The sequence below is a fragment of the Electrophorus electricus genome, chromosome 2 (assembly GCF_013358815.1).
Source record: "Electrophorus electricus isolate fEleEle1 chromosome 2, fEleEle1.pri, whole genome shotgun sequence".
Classification (NCBI taxonomy): domain Eukaryota; kingdom Metazoa; phylum Chordata; class Actinopteri; order Gymnotiformes; family Gymnotidae; genus Electrophorus; species Electrophorus electricus.
In genome coordinates this window covers 27,396,129-27,417,240 of record NC_049536.1, presented here as the reverse complement: position 1 = coordinate 27,417,240, position 21,112 = coordinate 27,396,129, and the positions used below count along the sequence as shown (strand labels likewise).

At 48.9% G+C, this 21,112-nt stretch overlaps 1 protein-coding gene across 3 annotated transcripts in view; it reads left to right on the top strand.

Annotated features, from left to right (window-relative positions):
- The first annotated feature begins 672 nt into the window (after positions 1 to 672).
- The window catches only part of znf385b (zinc finger protein 385B), an 89,061-nt gene continuing 68,621 nt past the window's right edge, over positions 673 to 21,112 (top strand). Inside the window, exon 1 of one of the 3 annotated variants that reach the window (XM_035520127.1) lies at positions 673 to 928. Coding sequence is in view for 1 of the 3 variants with exons in the window: in XM_035520124.1 (XP_035376017.1) it covers positions 9,213 to 9,273 (61 nt within the window). In the remaining 2 variants the exon portion in view is untranslated. Of the gene's footprint in view, positions 1,841 to 9,205; positions 9,274 to 21,112 lie in introns of those variants that run through there. The other 2 variants (XM_035520126.1, XM_035520124.1) reach the window with 2 other exon arrangements.

Below are 21,112 nucleotides of genomic sequence, written 5' to 3'. Positions count from 1 at the left end.
ATACCTGTCTGAGTGGGGCAACCACTTGATCCAGCTCACCTCACACCTCAGATGCTCTGGATCGCCTGGTTCAGAACACAACCACAGTCTACTTGAGTACATGGAGGACTAGATCCAGAACTCAGATGTTTTAGATCTGGGTGGGAACTTTATTTTGCAGGAAGGTAGATGTTTATTTTACTAGGTCTCGACCTTTGCTTTATATTGGGACAATGAAAACTGTATTTTCCAGTGCCGAGGGAGATGTTCAGTGCAGTGCAAGTACTTCTGAAAGTCATGAGTGACCACTAAATACTACAAATGTGCAATTCCAGAAACATCTGGTGGTTACTGTTGCATAGTTGTCCACAACGCAAATGATATAAAAATATCACATATAATCATTTGCAAGATTTTATATCACATATAATCATATCCAAGATGTATTTCATGTTTTGATGCCCAGTAGCTTGTTGCAATAATTAGTAAAATCAAGTGTCATTCAGTTATATATAATCAGAGGCAGGAGAAAGAAGGCTTTAGTCCAACGTTTTGCTTACCGTACCTTTAATTCTAAATGTGGGTAACTGTGTTGAAAGGTAATGGGCACTTGCAGCGCGCTGGCTGCACGAGGATCTGACTGGCGCGAGGGCGGATATACGTAATGTTTCTGGCCCGTGGCGCTCTCACGGGAGACTCCGAAAATTCTCGCGATCTGCTTTGCGCTCTGATAATGACGCCATCCATCACCCGCGCCTCGGCGGGATTTTGGATCGGCTGTGGGCTACCGAGAGATCTGATTTACACCACTCTGCTTCTCCAACAGCCAGACGTGCTCCTCCACGGAAAGTGCACGCGCTCCAAGTTTTCGCGAGCTCGCCTGGGGCCGGAGGGTCGCGGGAGCAGCGCCAGCGCTCTACGGAAGACGGGTGCATTCATTTGAATGGGTGTAAGCTTTTACCAACGTCGCCACAGAAAGTGAGACGAAGGGTGGAGTTCCGTGTGGGTGGTTCTGTTGAGAGCCTGTGTTTAAATTTTAAAATAGACCTTTAGTGCATGTCCGGCACCGTAGCGTGCAATTAGAGCGCGCACCGTGGAAGTGTCTAGCCACAACTTATACCGTAAACATCCCGTCAGGGGCCAAACGCGCTAGACTTCATCTTGGCAAAACAGTGGTTTTAGTTGGATGGGAACAGGCGATTTAACTTTAAAACGCATGTTAATTGCTGTCTGTGGATTAGCGCACAGATTTTACATGAGCTGGCGTTCGGCTTTTCATTAGTCTACTGTTTACTGCTTGCCTCCCTCCCAAACCCTCCGCCCTTCCGTTCAACCCCCGCCCCGGTCTGATGGACACGTCAAATGAAAACGTGCGCGCAGTCCACGTTTATCTCGTCACTCCGCACCCAAAAGCACGAGTTTGCGCAGACCTCTGAGCGGCTCTGTGCACCATGTTTCCTTTATTAAAATGCTTTTTCTCTGCATTCGGTGCCAGATGTACAATCATACAATTGGGGAAAAAAGATGGCAAATGCGTATGTTCAAAGATTTCACGTGTAAGAAGCAAACGTTTTGAATGCATTCAAGATCAATAATTCAAATAAGAGACAACTGAGGGAGTGACTGCTTCCGCGATCGAATAGAGGCGCCGAAAATAGGGCACCCAGTACAGTAGCCTGCGTGCGCACAGGTAGCGCTGCCCCTCCAGGCCCGCTCGCGAGCATGCGTGCAGCTTTCCGAGGCTAAGCAGCGCGCTGCACATCGCTGGAAAGCATTCCGAGAGCAAACCTTCGCGCACCGTCCGACCTGCTGCGCACAACACCAAGCACTTCAACTTTACTGGACGCGGACCCTTCTGGAGGTTAGTGGCGATTGCAGATTCGCACGACAGCATCAAGTTAAACGGTCAGCAGCCTTCGAGTGCGTGAATAACCGCTCCGCGAGACCGATTCGTGGGCTCGCGAGCCAGGGCTACTGGTGCGTAACTTCATAGGGCAAACGTTACATTACCTTTAGGTCGGGCGTAGTAGACGTTAGTACAATGCTGTACTAAAGTTAAAGCGTTTTCTAATTCGGTTATAACTTGGTTACCGGAACAAAGTGGACGCAGTGGCGGGTCGTGTCAATCGTGCAACTCGCCCGTTTTGTTTTCTGAGGAAACAGAAAGCGCGGGGCTTCTCGTGGAGAGGAGGCGGCTGCGTGAAGCACGTGCGAGAGAAGATGCAGGAGCTCCTGACTGTTTCACGTGCAGCCTTGGGGGCTCTTGGGGCTTTTCCTTTGAACCGTCGTTTGATCGGCTCCATGTCACGAGCAAAAAATGCGTTATGCTGGAGGGCACGGCGGTGGTTGCTTGAGTCTTCAGTTTTCGCATCCGCCCCGTAACTCGGTAAACTTCTCCACGTTGATTTACGTTATCCAAAATAACTTTTACTTGGTTAAACTACAGCGATGTTTTATGTATTATACCTCTGAGACAGTTCCGCGAACACACGACAACCGCATGCCTCGAGGCTCCACATTCAAGCTGCCGTTACCGTTACTTTCTCTTTGCCTGCGGGGAGCGTGGTGAGAGTTGTCCTTGACTAAAGTCAGCCGTGGTAAGATGCCCGGTCCTCACCATGCACGCGGGCTCGCTGTAGAGTGTGTGCCCAGAACTTCAACAACTTCGTGATTTTGGTCGTTCCGGGACAAGCGCCCGTGACCTCGGCGAAACACTCCACAGAGGAGACGGATGCTGTTGTGCATTTCGCAGGTGAATTGTGTTTGGCATGTCATCACCATCCATTAGAGCCTCGTTAGGGTTTGATTAAAGATTTTTGCCATTAGTAATTGTGTTGCTGCCTCTGTTGTGGCCGGCGCTGGCCGTTTTCGGTTCGGATGCGGCAGGACCACGCGATGACGGAAACGAGCGTTTACACGGTGGCGGAGGCGCACGAGGCTTGACTTGAGCGTGCTGTTTTAGGACGGACTCGCTGGAGTCGGTAATTAAGCGTTTGTACTGGCTTTCGTGTTGTCAAAAGCAGAGCGGGGGACACGTTAAACACTCACGTCAAAGTTTTTTAAAAATTGAATAAACAAATTAAAATAAGTTAGATAGCAATAAATAAGTTAGATCCCAGTACGAGCTGTTATTGGTCTCGGTTCCGTGCTGAGACAGGCCTGAAGATTTGAATGACCATTTTCGCGCGTGTCTTTAGTGGGACGGTATTTATTTGTACGCGTATCGCGGATGAAACCACCCACGGTGACGGTACAAACGATTTCGGTTTTGAGAGTAAACTGTCCCGTCGGTGACCTTCGCGGTGACCTTGGTGCTCTTCGAGGATTGCTGGTTTTATAATGTCGCGCGGCCCGGTGCATCTGACTGTTGGCTGACGTGCTCGCGCAGAAAACGAAGCCGCTCGTCACGTGCGTGTCCTCCGCGGTGTTTTCGTGCATTAATAAGCGCGGATCTGTGCGAACATGCACTCAGTAGGCAGAACGGACAGTGCAGACAGACCGAGCTGTGGAAGCTCCAGTGTAAACACAAGACGTCTCCCGTCTGGCAGATAGTTACAACCCAGTTGTGTGTTATGCAGATGTAGAGTGTAATCCGCAGAAACTGCGCGGGATGGTTCATTATTTGAGTTGTTGGGTCGCATATTAAAGCTGCACCGCAAGGCCCTTCGGAAAGAAATCCATTCACACAGCGGTGTTCCTCTGAGAGCGTTAGCGCGCTGCCACCTAACAAGCTAATGATAAGCTTATCTCTTTAAAAATAATTACATGTACTCCTAGTCTTGTTTATGAGGATGATTTGGAATTGCAAATAGGTTGTGATGCCTCAGTGAACAGCACTATCACAAACGCACCATCGTGTCTCGCATTGTCTTTGTGTCCTCCTGTGTAGATTTTTCTCAGAATTAACATTTCCTCAATGTGCTTTTTAAAAAAATTAGCTTGGCCCCATGTGTTCTTGCTAACCAGAGGTTTCCAGGCTGTGCTAAGCCGTGCCAGTGCGTAGTTCCATTCTGTGTGTGGCCACCGATATGTGCTGGGGAGCATACTGGTGTCTACTGGGGCTACGGTGGTCAAGGCTACTGGCGGCCTAACGTGCAATCCACCCTGTGCGGAGCTTGGCTCCAGGACCAGAGCTGCTGGTGGAACTGGGACACATTGTTGGCTCACGCTGCCTGATTTCTGTGAGGGCTCTGGAAGACAGTTTTACTAGGAAGGGCTGAAGACAGTTAAACGCTGGAGTTGTGGCAGAGCATGCGAAACTCAAAATAAACCCGGAAGGAAAGCTCTTGCGAGCACTCCGCCGTCATGGCGTCGCCCGGGAGACATAGTGGTCAGCTTGTAAAACCAGCAGTCAGCAGCACGTTGCTCACCCGTTGTAGCGGTGATTTGGTGATGTGTTAGCCGTGATTCAGGGCGCTGCGAAGTGCCCGTAACCGGCTCGTCCTGCTACGCATTTCACCCTGGTCAGCTGTGGACGGCACCCTTGTCAGATGTTCTCCAAAAAAGTTTTGCCTCATTGGAGTTTCGGTGCGATTTTCCTTCTTGAACTGAAAAGGTATTGCTCAGAGTGGGACGTGGTCTCACGGAACTGGAAGTCACGTCATTTTTGAGGTGTATCCTTTGTGTTTGGATGCAGGACAGCATGGCTGCAGGATCAGGGGTGCTCAGCGGCGACATCTTGTCACATAAATTCCCTGCTCGCGACTCGTTGGACGAGGGAATGAGACGATCTGTTACATGGGTTTCCCTCTCTGCCTTAGCTGTGACTCTCACTAAGGACTCTTCGAAATGCCATTTCAGAGTCGCGGGTGTCCTCTTAAGGGGAGGCATGTTTTGATTTTATCACTTCACAGCTCAGCCCATGAGCACCTGTGAGCACCCACAAGTCAGTAAACAGCAGTGAGACGGTTCCTTCCTCTGTGCACTACAGTGAGACGGTTCCTTCCTCTGTGCACTACAATGCTACACCTCCTTCCCCTGTGCTACACATTAATACACCTCCTTCCCCTGTGCCACACAGCTGCTGCGCCAGGGTCTAAGGTTCAGCTTGGCAGGTGCATGTGGGGTCTGCACCCTGCCTCACAAAGTGGTCGAGAGAAATTCCTGCCAAGTGTGCGCTGTGACCCTGACTTTCACACGATGGTCTTTATATGAGATGGCATAAATCATCAAAGGAATCAGGAGGTGTGTGTGAAATATTCTCTGCGCTGAAACAAGGCAGAGTGGCATGCGCTGGCCTGGGGTCAGTTTTTCCCTTTGATATCCTCATGACTTCTGGTGCACAGATGGAGGATACATCAGCGCTATTTCTGTCGGACGCCTGCATGCATGGGCACACAACTCTTGTCGCCTCTGTGAGAATTGATTTGCAGGAACACGTCACTATATACGCTAGTCAGCGTCTGCTTTATGGTTCCACTCTTGTTTTATTTTACCCAAACGGTTAACAGACTGATTAATTTGAGGCACCTTGCATTAATCCAGTTAATGTTCAGTAATGATATGGCCTCAGGGAGGGCGGACCAGGTCAGTGGGGCGGTACGTTTCCATTTTCCCTTTAAATTGGTCGGGCAACTGTCAGGTTTTAGTGTTCCTTAAAGATGACTCCAGCTGCCACGACTCCCACAATCACATCTGGAGTCAGTGTGGGTTTAATTTTAAACCAGAGTGGAGTTGAAACTGGCCAGTGCTGTCCTCTGTTTCCTTCTGTTGTATTCGTGCTCCTGGTTGTGTAGCCCAGGTGAAGAATATGATGACTCAGCTATTTTCATATCTAAACCCAAGGGCACCTTCATGAGAGATTTTTTGCCATTTGGTTATCATTTTTTTTCTTCTTGACACGCCCAGCGAGTCGTGCGGTTCTCGTGGTACCCCGGCACCTGGCCGCGTCTTGTCTGTAAGGGGCGTCGTGTAAGGTACAGTTGCCACCCACCTCCCACCCTGCCACAGAGCTGGAGTGAGCCAGTACAGGTGAGCTCTCATCTCGTTAGTCTCATTCTGTCCACTGTGATTTATCGTCCTCACAGCGATGTGTGAAAGCGATCTATGGGTTGATGAGGTGGCTCTCAGCACTGTCATGCACCTGTGATTTTTTTTTTAAATGAAATTAAAAAAAATGTATTTTATTATCCACAGGCTGGTGTGCAAGCATCGCTGTGACATATATGCTCTGTTCAGGACTAAATATAGGACGTGTATTTTCATAGGTGTTGATGCACAGTACCGGCACACGCTCGTGCAGGGTGGGGCCTCCGCGTGAGAAACGTGGTACTCAGCATCCCGTGCCTTTGCCTCTGCGTTTCTGCTTCCTCGGACCTTTTGTCACTATTGTCGGCGGTTTTCCTTCTTTTCCTGTCTTCATATCTGTTTTCTTCTTCTCCTCCTCTATCTCTCCTGGATAAAATTAGGACCAAAGTCAGGAGGTTGTTTGAGCAGCCTTTAAAACTCGCTCGGTTGACAAGGTCACCACTGACACTGAGCGACGTGCTGTTTGCGTGGTCTAATTAACGTCGTGTCTAAATGCACGGATTAGCATGTGTGTCGCCAGCGAGCCCACATGTGCACGCGTCACCCGCCCTACCAGACGGGCCCAAGCGGGGCAAAGGGGCAGGAGAAAATTGCTTCCACATCTCATAAGTCTCTGGAGTTTAACATACGATAAGCATAACTGGGAAAGTAGGATATGTGGAAGGTCAGGTAGTTCCAGTAATTAGCAGCAGGAACAAAGCAGGAAGGTTGGAGAGAGAGAGGGAGAGAGAGTGGGAGAGGGAGAGAGAGAGAGGGGGGGGGGGAGTGGGAGAGGAAGAGAGAGGGCAGGGGGAGAGAGAGCGCGCGAGGGAGAGGGAGAGAGAGCGCGAGGGAGAGAGAGAGGGGGCGGGGGAGAGAGAGCGCGAGCTCTTCATAGGGAGGTAATGAATCATTCCTCGAGTGCTTTTTCTGACAGTACTGGGGCTTTTTCGAGGGAGATAAAAGAATAAAAGGTGCACGGCACCCATACAGAGAAGTCTGCAGGAAAGCCCCACGCCGGCGCGTGAGCGAGCGTGTGGTCCGCTCTGCCCTCACACCTTCCCGAGAGCACAGACACCTCACCTCTGTCCCACCATCACACACCACCTCCGCCCAGCACCGGGTCATCTGCATGTTAAACTGGATTCACAAACTATTTTGTCGTTTTTTTGGAATGGTAGGCTCTCGCCCACCACGTTGCGCCACCTGCTATACTGGTGCTAATTGGTCAGTTTGGGAAGTCCCTGCTGCCTCCCAGGAGCTGGTCTCAGCTGGCACCAACAGGGCTGCCTGCTACATGTAATGGAGTGAAGGGTGGATGTGCTTCGTGCCCCCCCCACCCACCCACCCACGTCACGTGACATCGTACTGTATGTAGGCCATTAAGCAGAGCTCTGGATTTCCAGCAGAGATTAAACAGCATTTGGTAAGAGAGGATCCCCAGTCCCGTGTAATGCCGTCCACGAACAGACGTGATCAGTTTTCGGGAAAACACAAGCTCTTCCCGCTCCGTCCTGGTTCATTGACCTTGGGTTGAACACCTCAGAAATCTCGTAGTGACGGACAAGTGCGCCCTCTGGTACGCATGTGCCGACACGGACAGAATGTGAACGGGGCACGTGCAGCTCCTGCCGGTGACGGGTTCTGAAATAAACGCCATAAAATGAAATGCCACCTAATGTACAAGTTTAGGAGGTAAACTGAACCGTTACGTCTCTGAGACGGCCCTTATGTTGACGTTCACCACCTGCCTACAGTAACAGGTCAGGTACCTCGAATTATTCCAAAAAAATAAACTTTTTGCAGTTTTAGTCCATTAACACCACTAATGAGTCAAAGGCATCAGTGTCCAGTATGCCAAAGTCGTTTATGTTTAAAATTAATAATATCATATTTTACTGGGCTGTTAGACAATGCAGTTTTTCACTGTTTTAAAATGTGTGTTTTGCGATGTTTACTAAGTGGCCACAGCGACAATATTGGTGCTTGAGTCAATAATATCATTGAGTGCTATGTTTGCCTTTTACAAGATTGCTTTTACTCAGGGAGAGGGAGAGAACAGAATGGTTCTGTGTCCTTTAAACAAAAGGCTGGACTGAATTCTCCATGTCTTGCATCTCGGTGCCTGTGTGTAGGACAGTGAAAGCCCCATTTTGAGCGGCTCTGTTAGTAATATTGTACACGGCCTCTTGTAGTGTGTTAAGTTATAGGTTGTGTTCTTGTTGAGTAGCAGTTGTGTGTTATCTGTCACGAATCTTTCTGTGATGTTATTTACCTTAATGGCAATTTTACCATCTGCAGTTTAGCCCAGCAAGATCCATGTGCCGTGTTCGTGGGGCACATGGCTTCACATGTGAACGCGGTTCACACGTGATCTGTGAATGTGATCCCCCTCAACCCGAGCTCGGGCTGATGCGCTGAGAGCTCACCTTTGGTTCCTGGAGTCTTGCTGCGAGCTCACCTTTTGGCTCCGGGAGTCTCGCTTTACTCTGGCATGGTTGTCTCCTCATCTCTTCTGTCAGCCAGCGATCCAGGCATGGGGTTTCCCCGGATCAGCCAGGCCTTTCCCTGCGGCTGCCTCTGCTCCGTGAGTCCAGTCCTGTCAGATTTATTTTTACAGCACTTTTTACAACAGGCGTTGCCACAAAGCAGCCTTACAAATGTCCAAGAGCAATAGTGGCAAGGAAAAACTCCCTAGAACATGAGGAAGAAACCTTGAGAGGGAACAAGACTCAAAGCGGGGGCCCATCCTCCTCTGGTCAACACCGGATAACCAAGCAGCTGTGATAGCTGTTCGGAGTCAGACTGGCTCAGTCAGTAGTGCCTCAGATTATCACTCTGTGTGTGCTTGTGTGTGTGTGCTTGTGTGTGTGTGCTTGTGTGTGTGTGCTTGTGTGTGTGTGCTTGTGTGTGTGTGCTTGTGTGTGTGTGCTTGTGTGTGTGTGCTTGTGTGTGTGTGTGCTTGTGTGTGTGTGTGCTTGTGTGTGTGTGTGCTTGTGTGTGTATGCGTAAGGTGTGCCTGGCAAACACGCAGGTCTTCTGTCCTCCACTTGTTATATTTCATTGATCATTTATGTAATTAAAGGAAGTGAAGTAGTGGTGGAATTTTTATTTATTTTATTACCATTAAGACTCCACTAATCTGTTCAGCACTAACAACAGAGCAGAGGAGGAATAACTCCAGTAGCCGGGCAGAATGCGGTGGAGAGCAGCTATCATCACACAGGATGGTTCGCAAAGCCTGCTGTGGCACCACCAAGCCCACCCGTGATCTTGACCACTGCCAAGGTGTGTGTGTGTGTGTGTGTTTAATAGAGGCCAGTTTAGGGAGCCTCATATAGAGAGTTGAGGGAAAGTTAATGTAGTCCCACGTGGAGTTCAACCTGGAGGTAGTTTTAATGTGATCAGCCGTATTGGCTCTTGGGCTGACGCTGTGTGCCACTTTTGTTATATCTCTCTCTCTCTCGCTCGCTCGCTCGCTCTCTCTCTTTCTGTCTCTCAGGTAAGTGTCAGTGCCTGTGGTAACATTACAGCGATGGCGAGTTCCATTAGCACAAGTGCACCGGCTCCTGCATTTTTCATGAATCGTATCCGGATGAAAGGGGATATCTGTAATTGAAGATGCATCGCCGCGGTGGACGATTCCGACAAGAAATCTGCGTTGCGCTCTTCGCCGGATTCAACCGGGGCACAGGAGGAGGCAGGGTATCAGCTGGGGCATGGGCGGGGGTTGGGTTGGGGTGGGGCGGGGCGGAGCGGGGGAGATTCACAAGGATCAAATTGAAAAGTTTGGCCGTGCAGCTCTGACTCCAGATGCTGCGATCACTGGCCTTTCCACGTTCTCCCTGCGAGAGTGGACACTCCATATAAAGGAGGATGCGAAGCCGTCTCGGGACAGAACAGCACTGCACCTACTGCCTAGCCAGCAACCACACGCGTCCACACTTGGACTCTGAGAGATTAGTCCTCCTGTGAGGACACAAGCCATTTAGATTAAAAATAATCTGATTGCACTGAGGTACAAATGATAGCACCAGGGGGCCCCGCAAGTAGGTTAAGAGCCAGCCTGTGGAAGCACGTGTCTCGCAGCTGATTGGTCAGCGATGGATTAACAGATAATGGATATTAATGAGGTTGAAGCCGATATCCAGGTGCGGAATAGCTGTGGGGCGGAGCATGACCCTTTTAAGCTTCCTGTTCTGATATCAGAAGTAATCCCCATCAATGTATGCCCCCCCATCCCAGTGTGCCTTGATTATAAACTGTCTTCCAACCCATAATTCATCTCATCTTTCTGTACACAAATATGAGTGTTTCACCAGAGCTTAGCATCTCTAGTTTGGACCTGTTGGGGAAACAAATTTGGATGGATTTCATTGGGTATTGTCCGCATAGCTGTATCCCAGCTCTCGTCTGACTTTTCTTGTTTTGTTTTTTTGTTTGTTTTTTGTTTGTTTGTTTTGATTGTTTTGATTTTGGAGATCTGTTACATTTGTTTTTCATAAGATTGTCCATCATTTTTTGCATTAATGAGGTCAGTGCATTTCTTGTTTTCCCACTGGATGTATTTTAAGTGGTTTGGCACAGGTGACAGTACAAGTCATAATACAGAGACCACAATCCTGTATGATGAGGTTAGAAAGCCTCGCTCAGGGTCTTGGGGCACCTTCACACCTACTGCCCATGGTTCCATGAAACGACCCCTGGAGTGACCCCCGGTGCGGTCGCCCTCGTAGCGCGTCATCAGAATTCTGTCTTTTGAACTCGGGCAGGGCGCCAAATAAGCGGACCGAGGCAGTCTGTATGAAGTACATCCTGTCTACAGGACGTGGTGTCCTGACGCTAAACAACCCTAAAGTCCTGTCAACCTAAACACGCCCTGAGAAGGCTGCGTTGTGACAGCGAGACAGAGCAGAGTGTGAGTGTCCTGCCTCATTAATGTATGCTCCATAGAGCCAAGCTACGCCGTACCAGATCTGTCTGTGTTCAATACTGGGAATGATGCACGGAATTGCCCCCGTGTTCAAAATGCACTTACTGCAGCAGAGGAATTCCTCACACACACAAACGTTCCCACAAGAACATTTAACCCAGCATAGAGCATTGTTCTAGTTTGGCTTGCAGTATCGTAGTTATTGTCACATATTTAGACGTCATAAAAGCGGTTCAGTCAGGGCGTGATGTCTCCGTGTGACTCTGGGTTACATCTTTGGATTCGATGGTAAATGTGTCAGTGTGAACGCAAGGTGAACTGGAATCAAAAAGCAACAATGGATCATTTTCTGCTCTAGTCCAGTCCAACTACAAATATAAACGTGACTTAAGAACTAATACGTTAAGTGGCATGTTCACCATCACAGCACAAGGAGGCTAAATGTTTTTTTGACCCCCTGTGCATGCGGCCTGGGTAGAACGTTCTAGATCAGTACTCCTGATGGACACACAATCTAGTGTTTTACTGTGTGTTGTACAGCTAAATGTAAGCTTGGCACACAATAACCTGTGAGTAATAGAATATCAGTGCTATCCTCTCAGCGCCCAGTTCTGATTCTGTCTCCCCATGTAAAATCATCAACTGGATCTGCGCTGGCTGGCTTAGACCCCAAACACTTTCTTTGTTTGTCATTTAAGGCTCGATGTTGTAGGGGGTTAATTCCGTTGATAAAAGATCCTTCCTGCCTTGTCTTCTGTATCATTTTAATTATTCATCCTGTCCTCTGTATGCTTGTTACATCCATTCTCTGAGGAGGCGGACCAGGTTAATTAAGATGTCCGCCAACAAGGTCATTGTAACCATAGTGCCTTTCGCTCTGTCTCTCTATCTCCCCCTCTGTCTGTGGCTCTGTTTGTCTGTATGTCTCTGTCTCTCTCTCGCTCAGTGATTACATTATCTCTAGCCCATGCTTTGGGAGTTCTGTTGCCTCCAACCTGTGGGCTTGGTAGTGAGACCTGGCCAATTTCCACCCCCTATTGCTGTAAAGGATCTGTCCTGGGACACAGACACCGATCACAGACACTGATCATAGTCTGATACAGGACTGCATGCACGTGTGTGTGTGTGTGTGTGTGTGTGTGTGTGTGTGTGTGTGCGCGCCCGCCCGCCCGCCTGCCCTGCACCTTGGTGACAGTATCTTTTAATGTTTTTGGGTGGGTTTTTTAACGTCACATTAAAGTGACTGAACCAATGAACCAAGTTTTGATAATTATCATAGGTGTTGGGTCAGTCTGATGATTATCGTAGGTGTTGGGTCAGCCTTTGATGATTATTGTGCGTGTTGGGTCAGTCTTTGATGATTATCGTAGGTGTTGGGTCAGTCTTTTTCCTCGTTAGTATGATCCAGTGCCTCCTTCACGTACTCTGATCTTAGGGAGGTGCTCTTTTAAGCACCTTATTATGGAAGTGGCCGTGGCTTCCTCTCCCAGTGATCACGGAGCGGGGGTTGGTGGGCGTGGCTTCCTCTCCCACTGATCACCGAGTGGGGATTACTCTCCTCCCTCTGCTAAGAGTCCCGGCAGGCCGAAGCCGTCAGCCGGGCCGCCAGCCTCCTATCCCCGCCCCTTGCCCCCAGCGTCCGGCTCTGGCCCCTGGCCCCAGTGTCTGGCCATGTGCTGCGTTTGATCAGTAGCACCATCACGTTCTGGCTCTGTCGGAGGATGCTGGGAGAGTGTGAGAGGATGTCTGGGTCTGACCCCATGTCACGCTCCCTGGCCCTCAGCTCAAATAAACAAATACAAACCAAATCTTCATCCTCTGACTCCCCTGTCTTCCTCTCCTTCATACACCCCCACAATCTTATGTTATGTTTCCCAGTGGCCAGCGTAAGCACGTCATGGAACAGGAAAGCTGTGTGTATTTGGCTGTGAGGAATATCACCCCATTATTATATGTTACCCAGAATAGCTGAGTATATTGATGTTTATGTTGTACGGGGCACTTCTGACAAGGTGACTGCTGGCATTTCAAATAGAGCTGGTATGTCATTTTGCTGAGCTGTATCGTTACAGCACGCTGGCAGGTGTGTGAGCAGTAGAAGGGCGTGTGAGCCCACACGAGTGTGTGGCAGCTGGAACACGGCGGCCTGCAGCACAGAACGCAACCAGTGAGGTTTCAGGAAGTTCGGGGCCTGAGACGTCTCCCATCATGCTAACACGTCCTGGTGCCTGTGTGAGGAGATCGGTCTCCTCACCGTCTCCTCACTGGCTCCTCCGTGCCTCCTCTGTCTCCTCCTTCTCTTCCTTCTGCTGTCTGCAGTCTTAACCTTCACTGCTCCAGAGCACTTTAACCGAAGGTCACGTTCTGTTCAGGTCCTGGGGCAGGCATCACCGCTAGCCTGAGGCTCTGTGTGAGGACGTCCACTCTGTCAGGTCCTCGCTAAGAGTCAGGACGCATTTGGAAACCGGCCGTTGGTCGAAAGCGCCATTTAGTTTTGGCCTGTGGGGTCTCTCACTTGTTTGTGAAGGACAGTGAAGAGAGAAACTCATAATTGCATCATCATTCTCAGTGGATTTAGTTCTTGATCCATTTTTCTAAAGACACCTTCTGGAGCTGCTTGTCAAGCTTTGCGCCTCTGTGTGTAAAATCTTCCAGACACCACAGAATTCACGGCAGAATTAAAAGCCCCTTGTTCTGTGGAGTCCTGTGAGTTCAGAACTCACAGCTCAAATGTCGCGTTAGTGAAGGTGTTGAGTGCAAACACATTCCCCACCCTCTCCGGTTCCCCCACCCCATGTTGCTGGGGTGTGGGCCTGGGCAGGCAATTTTATGGCAGTCGCATCCATGTCCCTACTTTTTTCCGTTCTGTCTGCCCACAGACAACGTGCCCAGGATGTGTGTTTAGTTCGCCCTGAAGACTGGATCTATTCAAGAGTGTGGGAAGTTTTCAGACAGCTCAGTGTTTTTGCATACCTAGACATGACACCAGGAAAAATACCAGTCCTGTGCGTGTCCATCAAAAACTCCACTTCCCACAAATCCTCCTGCACTGGAACGGCACAGCCTACAGCATAGTCCAGAGAAGCTGCTTTCGGTCGTACACTCCGTGGATGTTCTATCCGAGTGGACCTGACTTCACTAAAGCCAAATACATTCACTGGAATGTCATTCGTTCCGTGCTGACATGCCGGCTGGGGAGATTTCTTGGATGTGCTTTGTGTTGTGTTGCGTGTGTTGTACTGTGTAAGGCGCGTCTGTGTTATTAAACCATGTGTGTTATGTCAGTGCATCCTTGTGTGTGTGTGTGTGTGTGTGTGTGTGTCATTTGTCTGTGATCTCTCACTCTCATCTGGCACCAGCTGTGGGCAGTGGGGTGGCACTGGCCAGATCTGGTCCATAGAGAGTCACACCCCCTCTCCTCTCATCTACCCCCCCCCCCCCCTCTCTCTCTCACATGTCCTCTCCCTGTTGGTTTCTTTTTTTCCCTTCATCTCCCTTCATCTTTCACTTTGGGTTTCTCTGCTTCTTGCATGCTCTGTCTGGTTGCTTCTCCAACTCTCTCTCTCTGTCTCTCTTTGGCTTGATCTCTAGTTCTGTTACGTTCTGTTTCTCTCTTACTCATCACATCTCAAATGTTCAGCAGCCGCTGTCTAGCTGTTTAGTGTGTGTGTGTGTGTGTGTGTGTGTGTGTGTGTGTGTGTGTGTGTGTGTGTGTGTGTGTGTGTGTGTGTGTGTGTTTCTGTTGGAGCAGTATACTTAAATCTTAAATGAGGGTACCTGTAGCCTGAGTGGAAGCTTATCCTGATCTGACCATGTTTCTTATTCACAGTTCATATATTATTCCATTAGTGGGTCTTTTTCACAAAAACAAATAAAATCTTATCACAAGAAAGCCTTCGGTTCCATCATGGAAACAGGGTCACTTCAAATTATGTGTAAACAAGATCACCTCCTGAACGTGGGACGTGGTTCGTCCGCATGCGTGGTCTCCTGGGCTCCTGTGAAGAGAATGAGGGTTGGAGTCTGATCACGGCGAGTGCTGGGTCTGCTGTCGTCAGACCACTGTGCTGAGACCTGTGAAAGTGTTTTCTTACCAAGCAGATTTAATCTGGCCAGATTTAATCTGGTTATTTTCCAGTGATCAGCATGTGCGATGGACCACATACATATGTGTGTAAGGGTCTTGCCAGGTCTTGCCACTCTTCACAAGCCATTTCTCGTGGCCTTCAAGCTTCAGGAGTCATCACGAGTGAGATCAGACGTGAGCAACCCGTGTGTCAGTCCCACTCACACTCCCAGGTGCAGACACCCTGTCTGAGCACAGCGTCTGGAGTTGGGCTGCCCAAGACTCAGACATCTGACTGCCATCAGTTTAGCCAGGGATTTTGGAGTCTCACCCTGATGATGCACGCGTGTGCGTGTGCGTGTGCGTGTGCGTGTGTGTGTGTGTGTGTGTGTGTGGGGCAGGGGGAGGGGTGCTGTAATTGGACCACTCCCTTTTACTGCAATACCTGTCACCTCCCCTCCAGATGTCACACATGGGTATAATGCTGCCAACACACACACACACACACACACACTGTAAGCAGGAAAGCTTCTAGTGAAAGGCGTTAGTGTGAGGTAGGCGACCATCTGGAGCGCGGGGTGTTAACCCAAGACCTGGTCATGCGCACAGTGTTTGGAAGAGCCATGGATGACTGGGTCACACAGGAAGTACTCAGCTGTCTCTCTCTTGCTTTCACTCTGATGGCAGTAAGGGTGGTCTTGCAGGACAAGAAGAGAGCAGAGATGCTTTGAGTTGAGGCCTGGCCAGATGTGGAGATCCACAATGCAGTGTCTTGCGTTCTTTCTCTTGTTCCTTTTGATGGCGAGTCCTGGCGATTATTTTAGTTTAGTAATGGGTGTGATTCGTGTTTCTGTGTGTGGTCCTGCCTCAGGCTGCTGTTTGTTGCAGACAGATCCAGTGTGTTTGAAGCCTTCACACTGTCCACTGTCCAAATGAGGCCTCTCCGCCTTCTCCACCGTCCCAAGCACAGGTCCCGCTAGTTCCCAAACACGGGTCTCTCCAAGCCTCTCCAGCTCCCAAACACAGGCCTCTATAGCTCCTAAACACAGGCCTCTATAGCTCCTAAACACAGGCCTCCAGCTGGCCTGCTCTACACACCACATGTGGCTTTAATGTTAAGTTTCTAAATAAAAACCTCTTGGTGTTTCGTAGGTCTTTCTTTGAACTCCTTTCGTAGGTCTTTCTTATCTTCTCCCTCCCTTTCTTTCTCCGTCTCTCCACCTCTGATTCTCACGTGTGTGTCTGATTGAGCCTCTAAATCAAACGGCTCCGTATGTACCTGCACTAGCTAATTTGTGTACTAGTATAGGATAAGGAGGGTAAGGTTTCCAAGCACACTCACTGGCCATGTTATTATTTCTACCTCACTGGTCCCAGCTTCCCTTGCCTTAATTCTTCATGGTGTCGATTCGACAAGGTGCTGGAAACATTCCTCAGAAATGCTGGGCTGTTTTGATGTGATAGCTTCACACAGTTGCTGCAGATTTGTGGTGCTGAACCGCTGATGCAAGGCAGGGCGACTCCATGCTTTCATGTTTTTACGCCAAATTTTGACCCTTCACAGCAGAAACCGAGACTCATCAGACCAGACGATGTTTGTCCAGTCTTCGTTTGTCCAGTTTTGGTGAGCCCATGGGAATTGTCGCCTCAGTTTCCTGTTCTTGGCTGACAGGGGTGGCACCCAGTGTGGTCTTCTGCTGCTGTACCCCGTCTGCTTCAAGGTTCGACGTGTTGTGCATTCAGAGATGTTCTTCTGTATACCTCGGTTGTAATGAGTGGTTATTTGAGTTACTGTTGCCTTTCTATCAGCTTGAACCAGTCTGGACATGTTCCTCTGACCTCTGACATCAACGAGACATTTTAACCCAAAGAACCTCATCTCACTGGATAGTTTCTCTTTTTCAGACCATTCTCCGTAAACCCAAGGGATGGATGTACGTGAAAATTCCAGTATCTGAAACACTCAGTCCAGTCTGTACAGTACTAGCAACCGTGCCGTGTTCACACTCACTTACATCACTGTTCTTCCCCATTTTCATGTTTGAACTTCAGCAGGTCATCTTCACCACATCCACATGCCTAAATGCACTGAGTTGCTGCCATGTGATTTGGCTGAATAGATTTTTGTGTTAACTTGCAGTTGAGCAGGTGTACCTAATAAAGTGGCCGTGAGTGCAGACAGTGCAGATTACCAAGTTACACCACAGACACACAGCATCTCTTACAAAATCGAGCGCTGTACTGTTCTCTCTCTACAACTCACTGCCTGGTAATTTGGAATCTTGAAGTCAATGTGGTTTGCACGCTGCATGACTTATCAGCGACAGGGGATCACACACAAGAGTTTTCACCATCTGAGCAGTCTGACTGGCCTCTGAACTATGTTTTGTCTCATACACGGATAGTGACCGGCTATCATGCATGAAATGGCCTGTTGATTTTCTGTAAAGTATTATCCATCTATCTATCTTAGCTCCTCCATCTGCACTCTTTTCTGGATATTTTGTGTCTGTGTGTGCGTGCACGCGCGTGTGTGTCTGTGTGTCTCTCTGTCTCTGTGTCTCTGTCTCTGTGTGTGTGTGTGTGTGTGTGTGTGTGTGTGTGTGTCTCTGTCTCTGTGTGTGTGTGTGTGTGTGTGTATTGTATGCTTTTGCCTAGCCGTGTTTTTCCCCCCTCTTTCTCTCTCCCTCGTTGCCATGCATGTCAGCATGGAGCTGCTAAGACTTTTGACAGCTTAACTTCCTGTCATCTGTTCTTTGAATCTTCCTATTGACTGGCAATGACGAGACTTGTGTGCGGGTCCTAGGGAGCCCGCTGGAGTGAGCGGGAATGCCCTTTACCTTCTATCGCACGGAGACTAGTACTCAGGACTCACCTTTGACCCTTGCCCCCACTCTGACATGATCAAAGGCCCAAACTTCTCTCACACAGGTGATTAGCTGAGCTGTAAGTGGGGTTAGTTTCATGGCAAATGCGTGTTAGAGAAATAAATGAGAAATAAACGAGCAAAAGCCCTATTTTTCCTTCCAAACATTGCATCATGATTGAAATAATTCTGTCCACCACCGCCAAGTTTGGCAAATTCTATTTTTCCCCGTCTCTGTATGTTTAAATATTGATAACCTTGTTTTTCCGAGGGAGGTTATGAATATTTGTTCTGTGATTTTCTTGCTTTGGCAGTAACGTAATCTGGCAGCAGTGTGGAGCTGAGCTGAGAGAGGGAGGTGGAGACATGGCACACGGATAGCCAGGGATATCCGGACGACTGCCATTCCAGTTTTCCTGGCAGTCTTGGAGACGGGCCATCCATGTTTCAGAACAACAACATTCTCTTTTTCCCATAGCAGATCAAAAAAAAAAAAGCAAATAAGTCTGACTAGCGAGGCACACCACCAGTCAGAGTCAGTGTTTACTTACAAAGTGAGATGTCATTGTGGAATCTGTGGCGTCTGGAATTATCGAGACTGAGATGAGAATCGTGTTTTCTGGAAACGAGACACAGACCTGAATTGCCACACTGCCAGGGACGTCCTCAGCTCTCAGTATCTGTCTCCTGATACGTTACATTCCCCATTAACCTTGAGCTGGTGTTTTGACCCCTGCGCGCTTGCTGGGGATAATGGTTATTTGAATTGAATTGAATGACAACACCATTCATTACCCTTGTCATGGATTAATGAACTTTAGCCCTCTGCCTGGTATGTCTTTCTGGTATGTTCCTTAATATTTAAAACCGAACTCTGTCTGAAATGTTCTAGATGGTTCAGAAGCTGTCGAAGGCATGAGTTGACACTCAGTGCAGAAAACCTCCGATCGTGCAGCTCCAGAAAAATTGGGCCCACTGCAAAATGATACGTTTCTCTGCTTTTACTATTTTTACAGGTGTTGGAAAAAAACGAACATTTTGCAGAAAACGGCAACTGGTGAAATGGCAAAAAAAAAGATGCATTGTTTTCAGACCTCAGATAATGCAAAGAAAACAAGGTCATATTCATTTTTAACAACACAATACTAATGTTTTGACTTGGGGGTCAGAAGTCAGTAAGCAGTGGAATAACCCAGCAGAGTTTCATGCATAGCTGTTGTGTGTCTAAGTTGATCATCTACTCGGTTCCTCGTTAAGTAGAGTCAGCAGTCCCTGTGTTGGAATTCAACACGCACTGGAATGGAATTACTACCACACGTGTAGAGATGAAATTTTGGATAGGCCTCTCTTCTTTTCCAGAGCCGTAGTTCAGTAACCCAAACATCGCTCTGACGTCCTGTACCTGCGTCTGACCATTGGGAAATCTAGAATTTTTTTTTGCCTCATTTATACAAGTTAATTCGGCTGGTTGGTTTCTTTCTGGAACGTTCTGGACCATGTTCTCGCAGTACCATCTGGTGAGCCCAACAGTTTAATGCTCACGGAGAAACTCACGTAAATTATGGGTCCTCTGTTCCTACTACGAGTGAATAAGCATGTCGGTGCAAAGAAGGGAGAGATTCCTCTGTACCTGATTGAGCTCGATAGGAACTGACTGAGCTGCACTGTGTTGGATATGAACTTCTTTTCCTGACTGCTGAACTGAATGGTGCACCTACCCAGCTGCGCTGGCGCCTCCTGGATTTTACTGCTTCCCTGTGTTCTCCTTTTCTCCCTTTCCCTTCTGTCTCTGTGAACTCCTCCAGGTGAGGGAACGACAGAAAAAGAAATAAATTGTTGTTTTCCCACAGAACAGTCTGCAGGTGACGTTTTCCCCTTCGAGCGATCTGTTCGGTTGTTGGTGGAAATTCCCGAATACCGATTCCTGGAGTCACGTCACTTTCGTCCACACACACTGCAACCAGTTTTGATGGTGTGGGTGTGGGTGTATCAGTCTGCCAGGTATTTAGCACACTGCGTGGTAGTCTCAGCCATTCCTCTCCATCAGACAGCTCCGTGCAGACGCCGCAACTGTCCGTCCGTTAAACGGTTTCCGTGGGAGATGTGGGAGGATGTGGTGGTGGTTGTCATGAGTGACTGAAGTGGATTAATTGTGAGAGATTAGCTGTGAACTCCCTTCTCTGGACGTGTGTGTGTGTGGTAATTGAGTGACAGAACTCCTGCAGGGCGAATCCCAGTAACTGTCGCATCCCCCACTCACTTTATCATCCATTACCTCAACGATACACTCCGTCATCCTCTGTCATGTTACATCCCGTCACCCCATATACACTGTTACACTCACTCACTTTCCACCTTTTCACCCCAACGATGCACTTGCATCTCCATCGGCACAACCGGTTAAATCCTTTTGTCCAGGCCGTTACCCACTGACCACCTGGCTTAGCCCCGTACGTCCACTGACATCAACCTGTAGAAGGAACAGGGCCTTAGCAGCAGGTGGCACCACTCCTCAGGAGGGCAGGGGTCTCGTCCAGCAGGGTAACTCAACTCAAGCATACACTGTACATTCTTTTACCCCCCACACACACACACCCTGTTACCACCACTGGACACTCTGTGACAGTGTAATAAACTACTAAACTACTGCAGCTATCTGTCCTCCCTCTGTTCTCTCTTCCACTTCAAAGTAGAGGCCAAACATGGCAACCCGGGTGACGGTGAGCAGCTCGACAGGTTGGTGTGCCGTGAACAGTTGGGGGACGTTCATCTGTGGGATTAGAGAGTACGGCATCGTACAGAGATTATTGCCTGTGTGTCAGTGGGTTTACTGACCAGAAAAGACCATGTGGAGAGGCCAGCCTGTACATTCACACAGAGCCTCTCACCCTCTCACACACTCTCACGTTCCCTCTTATCAAACACACACGCACACTGATATCACACCCACAGCTATTTCATTAAGATGTATCTGACTAAACTGTTGTGTTACCACACTGTAGATATCGGACCCCAGAGTGGGGCAGTCGATCATTGGTGTACATCTGTGTAATTCATGAGCTCTCAGGCTCCCGGAGCTCAAAATAAACGTGGTACACTCCTTGTAGGTACTCACAGATCACCTCGGGAGAAGGAATGGATGCTTTCTCACTCTCTCTCTCTCTCTCTCTCTCTCTCTCTCTCTCTCTCTCTCTCTCTCTGTTTTCCCGTGTCGATGGCGTGCCGTGCATTGCGTAAGCCCCACGTGAGCAGGATTCTTTGT